Below are 21476 nucleotides of genomic sequence, written 5' to 3'. Positions count from 1 at the left end.
AGGCCTGTAATTTCATCATAGGTACACTTCAACTATGACAAGACAAATGAGAAAAAAATCAGAAAATCACATTGTAGATTTTTTATGAATTTATTTGAAATTATGGTGAAAATAAGTAATTTGTCATAACAAAGTTATTATCAATAACAATTATCCAATCTTTGTTATATACCCTTTGTTGCAATGACAGAGGTCAAACGTTTTCTGTAAGTCTTATCAAGGTTTTCACACACTGTTGCTGGTATTTTGGCCCATTCTCCATGCAGATCTCCTCTAGAGCAGTGATGTTTTGGGGCTGTTGCTGGGCAACACGGACTTTCAACTCCCAAAGATTTCTATGGGGTTGAGATCTGGAGACTGGCTAGGCCACTCCAGGACCTTGAAATGCTTCTTACGAAGCCCCTCCTTCGTTCCCGGCGGTGTGTTGGGGATCATTGTCATGGTGAAAGACCCAGCCACGTTTCATCTTCATGCCCTTGCTGATGGAAGGAGGTTTTCACTCAAAATCTCACGATACATGGCCCCATTCATTCTTTCCTTTACACGGATCAGTCGTCCTGGTCCTTTGCAGAAAAACAGCCCCAAAGCATGATGTTCCTCCACCCCATGCTTCACAGTAGGTATGGTGTTCTTTGGATGCAACTCAGCATTCTTTGTCCTCCAAACACGACGAGTTGAGTTTTTACCAAAAAGTTCTATTTTGGTTTCATCTGACCATATGACTTCTCCCAATCTTCTTCTGGATCATCCAAATGCTCTCTAGCAAACTTCAACGGGCCTGGACATGTACTGGCTTAGCAGTCCCTGGCGGCGGAGTGTGTTACTGATGGTAGGCTTTGTTACTTTGGTCCCAGCTCTCTGCAGGTCATTCACTAGGTCCCCCCGTGTGGTTCTGGGATTTTGCTCACCGTTCTTGTGATCATTTTGACCCCACGGGTGAGATCTTGCGTGGAGCCCCAGATCGAGGGAGATTATCAGTGGTCTTGTATGTCTTCCATTTCCTAATATTTGCTCCACAGTTGATTTCTTCAAACCAAGCTGCTTACCTATTGCAGTTCATCTTCCCAGCCTGTGAAGGTACAATTTTGTTTCTGGTGTCCTTTGACAGCTCTTTGGTCTTGGCCATAGTGGAGTTTGGAGTGTGACTGTTTGAGGTTGTGGACAGGTGTCTTTTAACTGATAACAAGTTCAAACAGGTGCCATTAATACAGGTAACGAGTGGAGAACAGAGGACCTCTAAAGAAAAGTTACAGGTCTGTGAGAGCCAGAAATCTTGCTTGTTTGTAGGTGACCAAATACTTATTTTCACATATATTTGCAAATAAATTCATAAAAATCCTACAATGTGATTTTATGGTTTTTTCTCGTTTTGTCTGTCATAGTTGAAGTGTACCTATGATGAAAATTACAGGCCTCTCTCATCTTTTTAAGTGGGAGAACTTGCACAATTGGTGGCTGACTAAATACTTTTTTGCCCCACTGTATATATATATATATATATTTAAATAACAATGCACCAAAATCATATCTCTTCCTTTTGACTACACAGACCTTTTCTAAATCAGAAAGACAAGTCTTCTCATTGGAGGACTGTCTCTCTTTACTTCGTTATTTCTGAGACATGCATTCTGACGGTAAAAAGGGAAAGGCTAAAGATCAAATCTTTGTGATAACTGCACAACGACAGCAATTCATCCTTCCTTTCAATAAATTGCTTGAYTATGAAGAAAACAAATAAGCTGATAGATGTATTATGCAGGGAACCGGGATTATTAATGCGTGCAGCTGTATGTACTGTATGTAGGAGGATTTCTTCTAGTCAACTGCAGAGGAACTTGGTGTGTTAACCTTCCTTTCCTCTGTACAATAAGACCTCTTAGAATAGAGCTATTCTGCAAGCCTCTCCATGGAGACAAATGCCTAAAGTTTCCTAATAGGGAACCAGCTGAGGCAGAATTCAAAGACATTGAACTGGTGTTTCATATTCTGTCTTCCAGTCATGCAGATGTTAAAACAACATATCTGAAATTCCGGTTGGGTTTAAAAACAAAGCAGACTGTTGACAGTGCCCTGGGTCGAATTCAATTCCTTTTGACAAACTTATCTTTTATAATTCCAAGATAGGTCTTCATAGCGCAGAACAAATGTTTTCACACGCATTATGAATGGGACTGTGRAACAAAAGCAGATATCTGGAGAAGTGAATCAGTTAGAGAGAGTCTGTATACACATTCAACTTATATTACCGTTACATAAAGGTTTGAGAATCTCGAAAAGTAGGACAACACTGTATTAAACTCAGTGGTGATTAATGCTGGAACATTCTACAACGTACAAGTTTATAACCTTCCATTCTCACATCCTGAAATAAACCTATGGATCGGCTTTGGTGGTCAGTGCTTTATTCTATCTGGTGTGTGTGTGTGTGTGTGTGTGTGTGTGTGTGTGTGTGTGTGTGTGTGTGTGTGTGTGTTTTAAAGCAGTCATACAGTGGTGTCGCTGCTAATAGGTATAATAACATATAATAACACTAATTAACATGAATAATATTCAATTATTTTGTCTGCATACACACCACATATTCTTCACATACATTCATCCGACCCCATGATTAACACTGACAACTAGTGTGTATCTCTCACCTGTTTGTCACTTAGCATGTAGATGTATTGGTAGTCAGGGCTGAAGACCATGTCACGCAGAATAGGTTTCCCTTCATCCACTGTAACAGTCTCATACAGCAAAGCACTCTGGGACGGGGGAGGTATGCCATCTACTCGGATCTGAGGGAAAATGAGACAGATATTTAAACAAATTGCTAAATAATTTCATACTTTTTTTCAGATTATTATTTGAAGAGTCACGACAATGTAATATTTTTTGTGAATATTTTTTGYGAACCAAACTATACGTGGGGAACATTTTCAAAGTTTGAAAACAGAAACATTATTTAAATTTCGCTTTGAATCAGACACAAACAACATTCCCCAAACCTCCCACAAATCCTCAGCTCTTTCACTGACCTAGAAAATAAATTCTGAGGGATTTTGAATATGAATGGGAGGGGGGCTGGTGAGGAGGAATTGTCTCAATATGTAAGATCAGTAAAAAATGTATTATGCTTACTATACACAGTTACACACACACACACACACACAACCCCCGTTGTTTCATCATTACCACCTTCTCTTTTTCCTTACACTGATAATTAGAACATTGAGCGGGTAAAGGAGTTCTATAAATGTCAAATTCACATCATCTTTGATGTGATTGGGAATAAATACTCTGAGCTCTGACAACTGCAGTTATGGCTGCTGCAAAGCTCACCTATTTTCACATTCTTAATTTCAGRGGRAAAAAATGGYAGCTTGCTTTTCTGTMCTAATCAATTTTGACRGAAATATGACAGAGGGAGRAATGGAACGGTAAATAAACCAAATGAATGATGAAATATAGAGGAATCCATTTTTGAAAAATCATGGAATAGAAAGGTAGACATTTGTGGAAAGATAAACTGGAGAAAATGTGAGGGTGACAAGCTTGGCTTTCTCCTAAATATCTGGGTCAGCCTGAAGTGACAAACATCGTTAGTCTGTTAATTAGCTGCCTCCTCGTTGCTGCAGTCTTAGTAATTAGTGTTGACAAGGTGGTATCCATTAGCTGAACGCTGCCATATTGGGTGTCACGAGTTGCTGGCCAAGACGGAGACCATACCCCCCAAACCAGTGGAACAGCAGGGATGAAAATATGACGGTCATTGTCTGCGCTTTGTCAGTTCAAGTGATACCAGCTGCAGTCATCTCACACCCAGCTATCTGCTGTTACGTTCCTCATTTTCACAACTTCCGAATGCCTGCGTTTACCACAACAGACACAATTAGCATTTTCCTCCAGCAAGATCTTCTCTTTTTTCTATCTAGGGCATCTGATAATTTGTGAAATAGATCCTGGGGCTTATACCTCTGACACATGATCAAATAAGAGATGTTAAACCACTTTCCATGGCTGTTACGCAAGTCTATCCAGGCATTCATTGCTATGATGCAAAATGCTCTGATTCGCTGGAGCAAATCTTACTCATAARTCGTTGATGTCGTGATCAATAGTTTCAGAATCCCATTTCATGGACTCATCCTCTCAATGTAGTGGGTTGGAATTATGGAGAAAAACTACATCCAACTGTATTTTCGTGCCAATTCCAAAATAGCGTAAAAACAAGGAAATGTAACTGAAACTAGGCTGCAATAACATAACTGAAACACTGCAGTATTACAAAACAACTAGCAAAGAACCACACAGAAAAAAAGCCAGTTCACAGTTAGCAAACTGCTGACATTGAAGCAGGTAAAGGAGAATAACCTGCCAACCTGCACACCATGCAGGACCTGCCGGGTCCATAGTAAGCCACTTTCTAACAGTTKACCTTTTATTGTGCCTGTTTAAAGACTTGGGAATATGTAAACACAGCAGAGTGAAGTCCTTGCCCTGGTTGATGCTGTAAAAACCATGTGGCATACAGTTTATCAGGCCTGATGGTACAGCACAGTTAGCTAGCCCTGTGGGAATATGACATGCTAAATCAGAACAATACATAAATCAAGGTTCATTGGACTAAATTAAAGCACTGTATTGTTTTAATGGAACAACAATTTGATTAAATCTGCCAAATTCCTAATTACTATTCTTCTTATTTGTGACCAGTCCCCAAGCCATTTCAGAATTACACTGTCCGTCCTGCAGCAATGCTTCATGAAGATAACACAGCTAAAATACACAGTCTAGTTGTCTGCAGGCAGTACACTGAAACTACCCCTACACAAGCCTCCAGAGAACAGGACATAATGAAGGATGGCATATTGCAACTACAGCTGAGTCTCTGGGAAGCTAATGTCCTCCTCGGTCTAGTTGGAGTGTTTGAAATGCAGAGTCCTTGCTGAGTTGCTGACCTCTTGACAACATCAAACAGCTCAGAKGAAGGTCATTGGAATTTAGATAAATATTACATTTCCTCCTGTCTCCCTGTGATTCAAATTATGTCATGGTGACAGGGGAAAAAATATGTCATGGTGACAGGGGAAAAAATGATGTCATGGTGAGAGGGAAACAATGATGTCATGGTGGCAGGGAANTGTCATGGTGACAGGGGAAAAAATATGTCATGGTGACAGGGGAAAAAATGATGTCATGGTGAGAGGGAAACAATGATGTCATGGTGGCAGGGAAACAATGATGTCATGGTGGCAGGGAAACAATGATGTCATGGTGGCAGGGAAACGATGTCATGGTGGCAGGGAAACAATGATGTCATGGTGGCAGGGAAACAATGATGTCATGGTGGCAGGGAAACAATGATGTCATGGTGACAGGGAACCAATGATGTCATGGTGGCAGGGAAACAATGATGTCATGGTGGCAGGGAAACAATGATGTCATGGTGGCAGGGAAACAATGATGTCATGGTAGCAGGGAATAAAGAGGAGGTATAGGTCTGCTTGTTTGGTTGCTCGTCTGCTATGGATTTGGATTGCTCATCAGGACTTCTTTCTAAGGGCCAATCATGTTTAGTTAGGCTGATTTCTATTCTCTCTGTGAATCTGTATTCTCTCTCTTTCTCTTATTTCAGTTTGCTTAGATTTTTGCACTGTATCATGAATATGGTGAGATATACTGTATATTATATAGACCTTCTTGCATGGTTTTTGCAAATATGAAAATCAATTGATTATTTCTGTAACAACACTGAATGTTCTGTAAAATTGTACTTAATGAAAGAGATAATCTTCATTTTTGATTACATTTGAGATATATAAAAAAACAACAACATGAATTTATCCCCTAATCCTTTTATTTAAATTTCTCCATATCMTCCAGATGGCGTTACAGGGGTAAGAGTAAATCAGTGTAGCTACGTATRTGGTGCTCCATGCACCAGAATATAAACACTTTAGAGAGTTCAGGGCGTTGTGAGAATTCTGATCTCTGTCCAGGGGCGTCATGCACCACAAAAATCTAAGGGAGCACAAAGTACTGTATGTGAGGATGGCTGGTGGGTGGAAGTTGGATAATTGTACAATTTTCAAACACCCGAAACAGCTTTTTCATGCAATCTCGAGCAATAATCATTATGCTTAATTCTATGTAAAAAATGTGTTTATTTTTCTGCATATCTAAGTATACCTTTTGAGCTATTTGTATCCTACTGACTGGTTGACATWWAAAAAAAAAAACTAAATATGCCTCTCTGCATCTCTGCTCAAAAGATTGAAAGGAATGTCAGTCTTATTCAGTACAGTGAGTCCTATTCACTTGGTTGCTTTTCTAAAGTCTACCAACCTTGATGGCAGGCATGCCAACTAAGATAGTATTACATCTGCTCCTGCCACGCCCTCTACTGCTCATCCTGTGTCTCCTTAACCTGCCGCCACTCCCCGTGCTCTCTCCCTCTCTCTCTGTATGTGTGTGATTGTGTGGGCGGAGACAGCTGTGCTGGAGTCAGAGCAGATACCCACCAGCTGCAACCTGTTCCAYAATCAAGACCTCTACAAATACTCAGTCCTGMCACTTCCATGCTGCCAGATCATAATCTCTGCTCAGTCTACGCTTCTAGCCGTTTGTTACTGATAGATCCTGTTGTGCCTGGTTTCCTTGCCTGATGCCGTTTTCCTCTCCGCTACAGTTCTGCCCGCTCTGACTCTGGTCCCTGTCTCCAGTTCAACGTCTCATCATCCTGCTACTCTGTCCTGGATTCCCCACCCTACTACTCTCTTGGATTCCCCTCCGGACCTGCTTACCCTGTCTCAACCCCTCTCGCTYCAGCCTCAGCCTCYGCACCTGRTTYCCTGCAACCCRCCYGAGCTTCCCCTGGCCTGCACTMCATCWWCCCCYTGTGTTTCAATAAATGCCTTGGTTACTTCATCCCAGTTTCCTCRTCTGAGTCTGCTCTTGGGTTCCCTTGTTCCACTCCGCATAACAGATAGACAAGCTATATAGCTACTTTAACTTGATAGCCTGAAATGGATACTTGGAAGCTAGTTATGAGATGGGGAATCTATATGGGCTAGCTTAAGCCAACTTCCTAAAATTTCTAAATGGCTAGTGCTATTAGAGAAACAACATTAACAAAAAGTTTAACATTCTGAGGGGGCACGTGCCCCCTATGGGCATGATGCATCTGTCTGTGTTCCAGGGCTGTGAGAATACACAGGCCGCTGGCCCAGGGCGCAGCCATACAAGCTAAATGTGGGAAAGTGATGACATTTTAAAAAGGGCAACAAACATGTGAATTAATAAAGGTGGAACTGGATAGGGTAAGGAGCACTATGAATCAGAGGTCAGGCCAGGGGTTGTTGACTTAACTGCCTATCACAACAGGGTGTCTTGTCTGCCTTTAGCAGGAAAGAGGAGGCCATTCATCAGGGTGAAAAGAGAAAGAGGGAGGATGAAGAATGAGAGAAATTACACCATCTTAGTCCTTCATTGTTAAATGAAAATATAAATTACTTAAGAGGGAAGGTACAATACCTCCCCCTTCCATCGACAGGAAGACATTTACTGTGAACACTGGAACTGTTAACGTGCTTTACAGTCCATTTGTCAAATCCTTACCTAAATATCAGACACATTTGTGCCTGTGACAAATGGCAGGGTCTCTAAATGTGGTCATATTAAGAAATGGCTTGAAAAGAATCCTTTGGTAGTATTGTTTTTATTGAGTGAAGGGAGACTGGAACATACTATAGTGTTTTTCCACAAAGGCAATGCAGAAAATGTTTTATATTAGATCAACTCAATGTAATTCTTCATTTAGATGCCCTCTATACAGAATTCTTACCGCAGACAGCAAGCACTGAACGCAGYTGAACTGAACTGTTCCAACTATTTATATTGTCTGTTTTACCTAGGGTTGCAAAGGGTGGGTATATTACTGGGAATTTTTGTATGGGGCTCYCGAGTGGCACAGCGGTCTAAGGCACTGCATCTCAGTGCTAGAGGTGTCATTACAGTCCCTGGTTCGATTCCAGGCTGTATCACAACAGGCCGTGATTGGGAGTCCCATAGGGTGGCGCACAATTGGCCCAGCGTCGTCCGGGGTAGGCTGTCATTGTAAATAAGAATTTGTTCTTAACTGACTTGCCTACTTAAATCCAGGTTAAAAAGAAAATGTAATACACATCTGGATTTTATGTACTCTATCACAAGACATCTAGTGGCCATTTTGGGTACTTCAGATTATTACATTATCATCTCTGGCCCTCTCTCTGGCCTTATCATATGTAAAATATATCAAATAATTAAATAAGATGATCAAAATAAAATACAATAACAAAACTGTAAAATATTATCCTAAATATAAACCATTAACTTAGTGAATATCATTGGTGTTTAATATGAGTGTTTCAGCATGAAATATCCTTTATATATATTTTTGTAAATATGTGTTTGTTGTCAATGTTTGGTGTCATACTGGTGGCAGATGTGAAAAAAGTCAATAGTTGGATGAGTTGCAGAGGTAATTGAAAATGATGCCATTGTTGATTAGATGCTTTTTTCATTAATTAGGCTCTTTTCTCTTGAACCATATGATCTATCTACTAGAAACTCATGGGCAAGATGGATATCGATATAAAAAAATGAATACTATATATTAATATTTTTTTAACAAGTTATTAAAGTGTAAATTAACACATTTACGATAGATTGATATAGATTTTCTGTTAATGACCAAAATTACTGTAGATTCCGGTAACTTTGTTAAATTACCATTATCTTTACAACCCATGTTTCAGTCAGTATAACATATGCATCCTAAAGCTGCAAATGAAATGCTCAGTGTTATTCGTACAAGAAAATCCACTGAGTGGTCAGTTTATGGGTTGGCAGGTAGCCTCGTGGTTAGAGCGTTGGATTAGTAACCGAAAGGTTGTAAGATTGAATCCCCGAGCTGACACGGTAAACATCTGTAGTTCTGCCCCTGAACAAGGCAGTTAACCCACTGTTCCTAGGCCGTCCGTGAAAATAAGAATTTGTTCTTAACTGACTTGCCTAGGTAAATAAAGGTTAAAATAATAAATGATTAGGTACACAGATCATCTAGTACGGGATCAGACCCCCCCCCCCCCACCTTTGCATCCAGAACAGCCTGGATTCTACAAAGTGTTGGAAACGTTCGTTGCTCAATTGGTATCAAGGGACCAGGAAAACATTCCCCACATCAGTACACCACCACCACCAGCCTGTACCACTGACACCAGGCAGGATGGGTCCATGGACTCATGCTGCTTACGCCAAATCCTGACTCTGTCGTCAGTTTGACACAACAGGAACTGGAATTCGGCAGATGAGGCAATGTTTTTCAACTCCTCAATTGTCCAGTGTTAGTGATTGCGTACCCACAGAAGCCGCTTATTCTTGTTTATAGTTGATAGGAGTGCAACCCGGTGTGGTAGTCTGCTGCAATAGCCTATCCTTGACAAGGAATGATGAGTTGTGCGTTCCGAGTTGTCGTTCTGCACACCACTGTTGTACTGCGCAATTATTTGTCTGTTTGTGGCCCGCCTGTTAGCTTGCACGATTCTCGCCATTCACCTTGGACCTCTTTTATCAAAGAGCTGTTTTCACCCACAGGACTGCCGCTGACTGGATGTTTTTTGTTTGTCGCAGCATTCTCTGTAAACCCTAGACACTGTTGTGCGTGAAAAGCCCAGGAGGCCAGCCGTTTCTGAGATACTGGATCCGGCGTGCCTGGCAACGACGATAATACCACGCTCAAAGTCGCTTAGGTCACTAGTTTTGCCCATTTCAAGGTTCAATCAAACAAACTGAATGCCTCAGTGCCTGTCTGCCTGCTTTACATAGCAAGCCACGGTCACGTGAGTCCCTGTCTGTAGGGGCGATCCATTTTCGTGAGCGGGGTGGTGTACCGAAAAAACTGTCCGCTGGGTGTAGATAATAAAAGAGTTGAACACAATAACCATGGTCTATGCCCTCTAAATCCTGACAAAATAATTCCTGCTGCCACAATGTGACTATAGCTAATGAACATTCTGGAGGACCAGAGAACACGCTTGGGATACACTACTGCCCTTATCTTCTGTATACCACCCTTACCTTCTCACAACACAACTGATTGCATTAAGAAGGAAAGAAATTCCACAAATTAACTTTTAACAAGGCACATCTGTTAATTGAAATGTATTCCAGGTGACTACTTCATGAAGCTGGTTAAGAGAATGCCACGAGTGTGCAAAGCTGTCATCAAGGCAAAGGGTGACTACTTTGAAGAATCTCAAATATAAAATATATTTTGATATGTTTAACACTTTTTTTGGTTACTACATCATTCCATATGTGTTATTTCCTAGTTTTGATGTCTTCACTATTATTCTACAATGTAGAAAATAAGTAGAAATAAAGAAAAAAACCTTTAATGAGCAGCTGTGTCCATACTTTGAACTGGTACTGTATATTCAACCCTCTGGTTTCTGTTCAAAGTTGCATATAGCTTGTCTTACACCCAGGTCAACTTCGCAAAAAAAACAAAAAACTCCCAGCAGCCTCAGCATTATGTAATAAATGTAAAACAGACATTAAAAGCATTGCCTTTGGACGAGCCCTATGCACTGATACTCTGATCATAAATATCTAACCTTTTCTCCAAACTGTTCAATAAAAGCTGGGTACGTGGGCCAGATGTGGCCGTTCCTGCCTCTAAAGGTGTAACTGGGGATAGGAATGACAGATGTCTCGATCCCTTGGCAGAGGTCAGTTTCCCTGGAGAGAGTGCCGACGCTTTTAAGTGTTTAAAGGGAATCTGACTGAGCAAGGTCCTGGAGAGTATTTAGCAATAACTGTCAGATTGGAGCTCGAGTAAAATATGGAATGCAACAATGAGACATGAGAAAAGAAAGGAATGAGAGACCAATGCTATTACCTTTTCCTTTTTAGTTTGCCATGTATTGTATTTTATGTTAAACGTCATCAAAGAAAAGGATTTTGTAAAAAAAAAAAAAACAGATATGAAAAGTAACAATATCACTTGAATACAGTTGTGGCCAAAATATTAATTTCCACAAAGTTTGCTGCTTCAGAGTCTTTAGATATTTTTGTCAGATGCTACTATGGAATACTGAAGTATAATTACAAGCATTTCATAAGGGTCAAAGGCTTTTACTGACAATTACATTTGTCAGTAAAAGTTGATGCAAAGAGTCAATATTTGCAGTGTTGACCCTTCTTTTTCAAGACCTCTGCAATCCACCCTGGCATGCTGTCAAATAACTTCTGGGCCACATCCTGACTGATGGCAGCCCATTCTTGCATAATCAATGCTTAGAGTTTGTCAGAATTTGTGGGTTTTGTTTGTCCACCCGCCTCTTGAGGCTTGACCACAAGTTCTCAATGGGATTAAGGTCTGGGGAGTTTCCTGGCCATGGACCCAAAATATCAATGTTTTGTTCCCCGAGCCACTTAGTTATCACTTTTTCCTAATGGCAAGGAGCTCCATCATGCTGGAAAAGGCATTGTTCGTCACCAAAATGTTCCTGGATGGTTGGGAGAAGTTGCTCTCTGAGGATGTGTTTGTACCATTCTTTATTTATGGCTGTGTTCTTAGGCAAAATTGTGAGTGAGCCCACTCCCTTGGCTGAGAAGCAACCCCACACATGAATGGTCTCAGGATGCTTTACTGTTGGCATGACACAGGACTGATGGTAGCTCTCACCTTGTCTTCGCCGGACAAGCTTTTTTCCAGATGCCCCAAACAATCGGAAAGGGGATTCATCAGAGAAAATTACTTTACCCCAGTCCTCAGCATTCCAATCCCTGTACCTTTGCAGAATATCAGTCTGTCCCTGATGTTTTTCCTGGAGAGAAGTGGCTTCTTTGCTGCCCTTCTTGATACCAGGCCATCCTCAAAAAGTATTTGCCTCACAGTGCGTGCAGATGCACTCACACCTGCCTGCTGCCATTCCTGAGCAAGCTCTGTACTGGTGGTGCCCCGATCCCGCAGCTGAATCAACTTTAGGAGACGGTCCTGGCGCTTGCTGGACTTTCTTGGGCGCCCTGAAGCCTTCTTCACAACAATTGAACCGCTCTCCTTGAAGTTCTTGATGATCCGATAVATGGTTGATTTAGGTGCAATCTTACTGGCAGCAATATCCTTGCCTGTGAAGCCCTTTTTTGCAAAGTAATGATGACGGCACGTGTTTCTTTGCAGGTAACCATGGTTGACAGAGGAATAACAATGATTCCAAGCACCACCCTCCTTTTTTAAGCTTCCAGTCTGTTATTCGAACTCAATCAGCATGACAGAGTGATTTCCAGCCTTGTCCTCGTCAACACTCACACCTGTGTTAACGAGAGAATCACTGACATGATGTCAGCTGGTCCTTTTGTGGCAGGGCTGAAATGCAGTGGAAATGTTTTTGGGGGATTCAGTTCATTTGCATGGCAAAGAGGGACTTTGCAATKAATTGCAATTCATCTGATCACTCTTCATAACATTCTGGAGTATATGCAAATTGCCATCATACAAACTGAGGCAGCAGACTTTGTGAAAATTAATATTTGTGTAATTCTCAAAACTTTTGGCCACAACTGTACAAGTATACTGAGTATATTCCAGTTGAAGAATACAAGTCTACTAAGTACATTCCAGTTGAAGAATACAAGTCTACTGAGTATATTCCAGTTGAAGAATTTTTTTCCGGTCCCGTGTGGCTCAGTTGGTAGAGCATGGCGCTTGCAACGCCAGGGTTGTGGGTTCATTCCCCACGGGGGGACCAGGATGAATATGTATGAACTTTCCAATTTGTAAGTCGCTCTGGATAAGAGCGTCTGCTAAATGACTTAAATGTAAATGTAATACAAGTCTACTGAGTATATTCCAGTTGAAGAATACACATGTCTACTGAGTATATTCCAGTTGAAGAATACAAGTCTACTAAGTACATTCCAGTTGAAGAATACAAGCCTACTGAGTATATTCCAGTTGAAGAATACAAGTCTACTGAGTATATTCCAGTTGAAGAATGCAAGTCTACTGAGTATATACCAGTTGAAGAATACACATGTCTTACTGAGTATATTCCAGTTGAAGAATACAAGTCTACTGAGTATATTCCAGTTGAAGAATACAAGTCTACTAAGTATTCCAGTCTGAATATACAAGCTTACTGAGTATACTTCCATTTGAAGAATACAAGTCTACTGAGTATATTCCAGTTGAAGAATACAAGTCTACTGAGTATATTCCAGTTGAAGAATACAAGTCTACTGAGTATATTCCAGTTGAAGAAAACATAAAAGCAGCAGTTTAGGTGAAGTAATATTTATTGCATGTTCAGAATGTATGTCTTCATGTGCCATACTATTGAACAGAGATACACCTCTACATGCTGTTACTAGACATTTGAAAACAGAGGGGGTGAAAAACATCACTGTTTCCTTATCAGATTATAAGCCTGGGATACACTACTGCACTTAGTTTCATTTTCTAAAAAAAAATGGCTAACCTTTTGTGTAAGAGGGAAATCTATTTTACATTAAACCTGAAAGCTCTTGGTCCGTGAGACGAGGTCAAAATCCTCAATCTGCCCATTTATCCTCTTAAGAGAAGGGAGGACACAAAGCCCGGCACCCCAGAAACCAAACGAAGGGCTGATGATTCAATTAGGAGCCTTATCCTGTTTCCCCCCCAGCCAGCTAGTCAGATCAGGCTAAAAGCACTACAGACCCAGAAAACAGAGGTGGCTCCCCATCTCCGCTCACACTCAACACCTGCTTTGTTCCAGCTCCGCTCCACAGCTCCACGGCCACATAGCCTGAGGACCAGCTCAAAGTTTTAAAACAAATGGCCCATTCCTTTCTTCCACCTTAATGTGGCTGTGTCTCTGTGAGCCCTGACATGTCCTGACCTCTGAACCCCCTGTCAACAGGCATCTGTGGTATGTCTGTTTTATGACAGTGAGGAAGTAACAGGGTTAGACACAGCACATTTTTGTACAGACAATTAATTGTCTTGTCTTTTTTTTTTCAATTAGTCTTCATTAAAACTAATTGTAGGCTGTGTGTAGAGGCCAACAGGATTCTCAAATAGCTGCCTCATACAGAACATCAGCTACACAGACATGATATTGACCCCAATTTGTTACCGAAAGCTGTGTAGTAGTGTGTATGCCTTGCGGTACAATAGACATTAAATCTTGTTTGAACAAAGTCAGCAAATATTGGTTATAACAACTATGTTCACAGTAAAAACCTAATTATGAAGGGTATCAAACAAATGTCTGAGTGACACAAATGTTTCTTCTATGTGACACAGTCGTCAGACTCTTCACACTACTTACACAAGCGTCTTCTCTAACGACATCAAGAGATACACTTAGGTGAAACAAGGCCTCTTTTGAAGTATCTCTTTAATATGTTGGTCCTCATCTCCAACCAACCATGTTATAGTGTCTGTCTGTTCCATACTGGCATGCGTCAGTGGCCAAGCAGCTCTTGGTTGGCGTGTTGTCATCATGTGATTCCCAGAAGTCCTCTTCTCTGACCATAGGACGGGAGGGTGGAATCTGTGTGCTCCCACATAGAGGTCCTCCACCAGCCAGGCATCATAGAGTAGCCTACAGTCACCAGCCTACAGTCTTTCTCTATGGTTCATATCTATCTTACAAACAACCATAACTACAGTCTTTCTCTATGGTTCTTATCTATCTTACCAACAACCATAACTACAGTCTTTCTCTATGGTCCTTATCAGCATCCATCAGGTCTCATCTAAAAGGAGCAATTACTGAGGAGTATTCATGCTTACTGTAAATGGCCTGCAGCAAAAACACAACACTGGTGCAACACAGGTTGGTTTATTAGCAGGGCCCGATAAAATCATATTTTTTAACTGATTACGTAAGTTTTTCCCCCAAATCCGTTTCGTTTTTCCAGGTTTCAGTTTTTCCCTGTTTAATTTTTTTCTAACTCAAAATCACTTTTTTTTCTCTCTCCCTAAGTCCACACCAATGTTTAAACCACATCAGAAGACTATTTTTGAGGTCTGGGAATAAGGTGTAGGTGCAGCCTCTAAAGGGGGGTGGGGGGTATAAATCTAACATATGGAATTGTTTTAAGATGGTCATAACATGAATCATTTAACTATTTGATTTTTAATGTTAAATATTATTTGATGTAATTTTGAATTTGGCCGTTCATAAATGGCCAAAAAAGACACTTAAAAATGAAAGTGTCTGTCCTACATCTAGGAGAGATAAGAAAGCTCAGGATATATATAATGTTTTTTTGTACACATATTTAACCCCTTATTTTTTGGGTTACCTTCGTGAGAGTCTCCCCTTTCCATAGAGGGGTCATAATAGTTTGTAGGCCAACCCGTTCGGATGCTACAGACGTATTCGTGAGAAAACCAATTTTCGGGATGTCTCAAGGTCTGACAAACACCGCTCTAGCTATGCCACCTTTTACCGCAGATGTGGAACGCCGACATGGGCTGATGCTGTGGATTAAGATGCAGCATCTCTAGCTTAAACTGACAGATTTTAATGGGGAGTTTTTGTATTATGTTAGTTAGATTGACGCAAGGGTGCCAGGAAGAGACCATTGTTTGGTTAAGCAGCGTTGCTGTAGCGCTCATGCAGAGTTTGCAAATCAGATGGCCATGCAAATAATCATGATATCATTCTGCCAGGTCAGCATAGGCTAGTTAACATTTCATTGAGAAGGTTTTTGGGAAAGCCTTACATCTCTTTTTATTTTATTTATTTAACTTTTATTTAACTAGGCAAGTCAGTTAAGAACAAATTCTTTTTTACAATGACGGCCTAGGAACAGTGGGTTAACTGCCTTGTTCAGGGGCAGAACGACAGATTTTTACCTTGTCAGCTCGGGGATTTGATCTAGCAACCTTTCGGTTACTGGCCCAACGCTCTACCCACTAGGCTACCTGCCGCCCCAAAGGGATGGTTATCATTAGCATCATTGCTAATGGCTACAAAAAGTGTAGACATACTCGCACACCAGACACACACACACACACACACACACCACACACACACACACACACACCACACACACACACCACACACACACACACACACACACACACACACACACACACACACACACACACACAACACACACACACACACACACACACACACACACCACACACACAGAGGAGCATTCCTGTGCCTTTCAGAAAGTTGCATGAAAATACCAATCACTGATGCATTTTGTTAATGTCTTATGATTCACTTGGGCAAATGAATGCATTTTCTAATGAGTTCAATACATTTAGCTGATTTCCTACTAAGTTCAATAGGTTTTTTATATTGTTGAATTCCGTTCTGGATTCCGTGATTGCGTCCGCGTTCTCTTCCACACAGATTTTATAGGACCCTACAGCCGTTCTGATCTGCTCGGAGATACAGTGCGTTGGGGAAAGTATTCAGACCCCTTCCCTTTTTCCACAGTTAACACAGTTAATGTAACAAGTTACAGCCTTATTATGAAATGTATTAAATAAAAACTATTATTCATCAATCTACACACAATACCAGATTTAAACAGAAATACCTTATTTACATAACTATTCAGACCCTTTGCTATGAGACTCGAAATTGAGCTCAGGTGCATCCATGTGTCTACAACTTAATTGGAGTCCACCTGTGGTAAATCCAATTGATTTGACATGATTTGGAAAGGCACACACCATTCTATATAAGGTCCCACAGTTGACAGTACATGTCAGAGCAAAAACCAAGCCATGAGGTGGAAGGAATTGTCCGTAGAGCTCCAGGACAGGATTGTGTAAAGGCACAGATCTGGGGAAAGGTACCACAAAATGTCTGCAGCATTGAATGTCCCCAAGAACACAGTGGCCTCCATGAATCTTACATGGAAGAAACTGAGAAATCGGGGTAAAAGGGCCTCGGTCAGGGAGGTGAGCAAGAACCCAATGGTCACTCTGACAGAGCTCCAGAGTTCCTCTGACGAGATGGGGAACCTTCTAGAAGGACAACCATCTCGGCACCACTCCATCAATCAGGCCTTTATGGTAGAATGGCCAGACGGAAGCCACTCCTCAGTAAAAGGCACATGACAGCCCATTTGGAGTTTGCCAAAAGGCACCTAAAGGACTCTCAGACCATGAGAAACAAGATTCTCTGGTCTGATGAAAGCAAGATTGAACAATTTGGCCTGAATGCCAAGTGTCACGTCTGGAAGAAACCTGGCACCATCCCTACGGTGAAGCATGGTGGTGGCAGCATCCTGCTGTGGGGATGTTTTTCAGCAGCAGGGACTAAGAGACTAGTCAGGATCGAGGGAAAGATGAACGGATCCAAGTACAGAGACGTCCTTGATGAAAGCCTGCTAGGGAGCGCTCAGGACCTCAGACTGGGGTTTGAGGTTCACCTTCCAACAAGACAAAGACCCTAAGCACACAGCCAAGACAATGCAGGAGTGGCTTCGGGAGAAGTCTCTGAACGTCCTTGAGTGGCCCAGCCAGAGCCCGGACTTGAAGATAGAACATCTCTGGAGAGACCTGAAAATAGCTGTGCAGCGACTCTCCCCATCCAACCTTGCAGAGCTTGAAAGCGTCTGCAGAGAAGAATGTGAGAAACTCCCCAAATACAGGTGTGCCAAGCTTGTAGCGTCAAACCCAAGAAGACTTGAGGCTGTAAATGCTGCCAAAGGTGCTTCAACAAAATACAGAGTGAAGGTTCTGAATACTTAAGTAAACTTCAGTTTTTTTATATATAAATTTGAAGAAATTTCTAAAACCCTGTTTTTGCTTCATCATTATGGAGTATTGTGTGTAGATTGATTTGAAAAAATGAATTGTAATCCATTTTAGAAAAAGGCTGTAACTTTCCGAATGCACTGTACATGTCCAAGTGTTGCACTTCGGTCAAATTGCTGAGTCACTATCCCTTAATCACAATCACTACGCAAATGACCGAGTAATCATGATCTCACCAAAACATGTCACTAGCTGTTATCCTTGCTACTTAACCTATCATTGTTTTATTATTGTAGGAAGCCAACGTGTCAATTGGTTGCAGATGGAACAAAACAGTGGTGATGAGATCTTGCTTCCTGTTTGTTCTAAAATAACGACTGTATTTTAACCAGAGAACCAGTCAGTGATGGGCTGTGAATTCCACTCAGGCCTCGAAGAAGTAGTGTTCCAGGAATGTTCCCTTTCAAGAAGTGCTGTCAGGAAGCAGAGTCTGGTCAGGCACCAGTGATCTCAGCGGAACGAGCGGCCAGCAGTCACTCCTCAGGTACTGGGCTGGAGCCAAGGGACTGTCAGTGGACTGCCCAGCCATCTCACAGCAGGAATATGACACACACACACACACACACACAAGCACATTAACGCACACACACACACACAAGCACATTAACGCACACACACACACAAGCACATACACGCACAAACACAAACACACACACTCAATCAGGAGAGTCTCTGTCAAGGCTCCAGCAAAAAGGAGCTAAACTTTTGTCTACGACCCCAACGAGACTCCTAAAAGTCCAATAAGCCAATCCACTTTCCACCTCCAGGCCAGCCACAAACACAATAAACATGATACTGCACTTAATTTGGGAATTAATTAAGCAGGAAATTGCTTGTTGGTTTAGCACATCCTCATGTTAGGAATTCACCCCTAAAAGTGAAATGGCACATTGTCTGAGCTGAGGGCTGTTTTGAGTGGACAGACAGTGTTTATGTTATCAGGACCACAGTCCAGGGAACTTAATTTCCATCAAATCTTTAACAATGTTTGACAGCTCTCCCACTGTCTACAACGTGAACCGTGTGAAGTATTAAAAGCAAATGGCTGTCCACAGGGCCTGTTAGGACTGTCCTAGGGCTAGGGAAAACAATTGAGACTATTTATGTGTAGAAACATTGAGATTAAAATGGAGTGAGTACCCCTTTTTATGATCCATTATGTGTGAACCAACAAAAGCAGGAAACAGGAAATATACACAGGGAATGCAAACAAAATGCCAGAGCTCTTAACTTGACACATTATCTGCAAGGACTTTCACCGAATGAACCTACTACCTGTTCCAGTGAAGAATGTGGGCACTTCTGAAACATTATTAATCATCGGGCAGGTCGGTGAATTATTCTTGTATTTAGAGGTTTGAAAAAAAAGAAATTATGTGCAGTCCTATCGTTGTAATAAAATAATATTCTGTATGTCGTTGACTTACAAACCTGTAGCAATAAATGCAAGAAGTTACAATTGTTTTTCGTGGGGAATTAACTACAGTAGCCTATACCGGGGTTCTCAAACGTTTTTGCTTCAGGGACCTTTTTTGTGATAGGAAATTCCTCAGGGACACGTTATTCAGAACACATTATTCTACTTAAGAGTGCAATACAAATAGCATACAAGCAGTTTTACTAAGACTTCTGCAGTGCATGGCTGGACAAGTCTCAGGCCCTGGGAAAGCACAATGGAATTTTCTGCAATTCTACACATTTTGCCTCGGGCGGAGAGAAAATGTTGCAGTTTTAAAGCAAATTTCTTGAAATTCTACACATTTTGCCATGGGGCAGAGAGACAATTTTGCTGTTTTTTAAAGATTAAATTACAGTGTATTTAGTGTATGTTCAAAACAAAACATTTGGGGAATATAAGAAGAATTCAATTGAAGAAATTGATTATTGATGGAGTACTGTGGATACCAATATCCCTGTGAGCTTTCTAAGTGTTTAGTATGTAGTATATGTTGGTATTTATTAGGATCCCTATTGGCAGCAGCTACTCTTCCTGGGGTCCAAACGGGGTGAAAACAATGACATCACACTAAAACACAACAGAAATAACACAATACATCATAAAGTACATTAATACATTATAACATTATTACTCTCTTCTTATAAATGTACAATATAAAACCCACAACATCACAGTAGAGTGTCTGTGTCTCTTCACAGTCCGCATTGTGCCCTGAGGTGTAGTTTTATGCAGGTTTTTCCCCCTGATCTTTCTGCTCGTTTGAGTTCCTTGATATGGAAGAGAGTTCCATGTAGTCATGGCTCTATATAGTACTGCGTGTTTCCCAGAGTCTGTTTTTGGCCTTGGGGATTGTGAAAAGACCCCTGGTGGCATGTCTTGTGGGGTATGTATGGGTGTCTGAGCTGCTTGTTAGCTGTTTGAACAGACAGTTCGGTGCTTTCAATACGTCAATACCTCTCACAAAGACAAGTAGTGATGCAGTCAATCTCTCTACTTTGAGCCAGGAGAGCTTGACATTCATGTTATTGATATTAGCCCTCCGTGTACATTTAAGGGCCAGCTGTGCTGCTCTGTTCTGGGCCAACTGGAATTTCCCTATGTTCTACTTTGAGACACTTGACCATATAAGTAGTCCAGGTGTGATAAAACTAGGGCCTGTACGACTTGTTTAGTTGATTGTGATATCAAAAAAGCAGAGCAGCACTTTATCACCTCTCCGCGTACTAGCTTCCATTGCATCAGCATGTTTAAACCACGTCAGTTTACAATCTGGGGTTACATCAAGCAGTTCAGTCTCCTCAACTTGCTCGATTGGCACATTATTCATTACAAGCTTTAGGGTTTAGAGAATGATTTGTCCCAAATACAATGCTTTTAGTTGTTGATATATTTAGGGTTAAGAACATACATTGTGGATAGATAATATTGTATTGTATTGAACTCTAAACTTTTTACACCGATCCCTTGTCCAAAATGTGTTTAATCTGTTGTTGGGGCTTTCGGAGTTAATCTGTTATTTTAGTGCACAAATATTTTTTAATCTCGTTTAATCGCATTGTCTGAAAGTGTTCAAAATTCACTGAMAACATCCCTCATACATCATCTAAACAGCTAAAAACARCAATGCAATGTAAAACCAAGTAGACATTGAGGTTAAATAAAGTGTTTTCTCAATTACCAAATTTTGCTAAACGTTACTTTAGACAAAATCAAGACGTCAATATTCATGAAATGTTCTTCTATGAAAAACCTTAAATTACAGCTTCATTTGAGGTAATTCAGAAAATCCTGCGATTATCTGATCACATTTTTTTCACCGTTTGACAGACTAACATTTGAGATCTGGCCTAAACCTTGGCCTATACAAGGTTTATCCCCAGCTGTGTACACAGTATCTGCTTGACAAGCTATGCTGTAATCATCCAAGTGCCAGTTCTAATCTGTCAGATTCATTTCAGTCATTTTGAGTAGAAACGGTGAACACTGTCTGGAAGGGCAAACAATAGATACTGTATGTCCCGATGTTTAAACACAAACAGAGTTAATGGAGTTTAGCGTGAGGCACTCTCCTGGTTAAAACACTTCAGTACAGTGTTGAATCTCTCTCTGACTGACAGGAATACAGGGCGTTGGCACAGTAGAGTACAGTGTTGAATCTCTCTCTGACAGGAATACAGGGCGTTGGCACAGTAGAGTACAGTGTTG

At 41.1% G+C, this 21476-nt stretch overlaps 1 protein-coding gene across 1 annotated transcript in view; it reads right to left on the bottom strand.

Annotated features, from left to right (window-relative positions):
* The window catches only part of LOC111976840 (plexin A3-like), a 203577-nt gene that overhangs the window by 116516 nt on the left and 65585 nt on the right, over window positions 1–21476 (bottom strand). The window contains 1 exon segment of the mRNA XM_070448161.1: window positions 2643–2783. Coding sequence (XP_070304262.1) covers window positions 2643–2783 — 141 coding nt within the window.

Source organism: Salvelinus sp. IW2-2015, linkage group LG17 (assembly GCF_002910315.2).
Source record: "Salvelinus sp. IW2-2015 linkage group LG17, ASM291031v2, whole genome shotgun sequence".
Lineage (NCBI taxonomy): Eukaryota > Metazoa > Chordata > Actinopteri > Salmoniformes > Salmonidae > Salvelinus > Salvelinus sp. IW2-2015.
The sequence above is the reverse complement of the archived record's forward strand: the minus strand, read 5'-3'. Positions and strand labels throughout refer to the sequence as shown.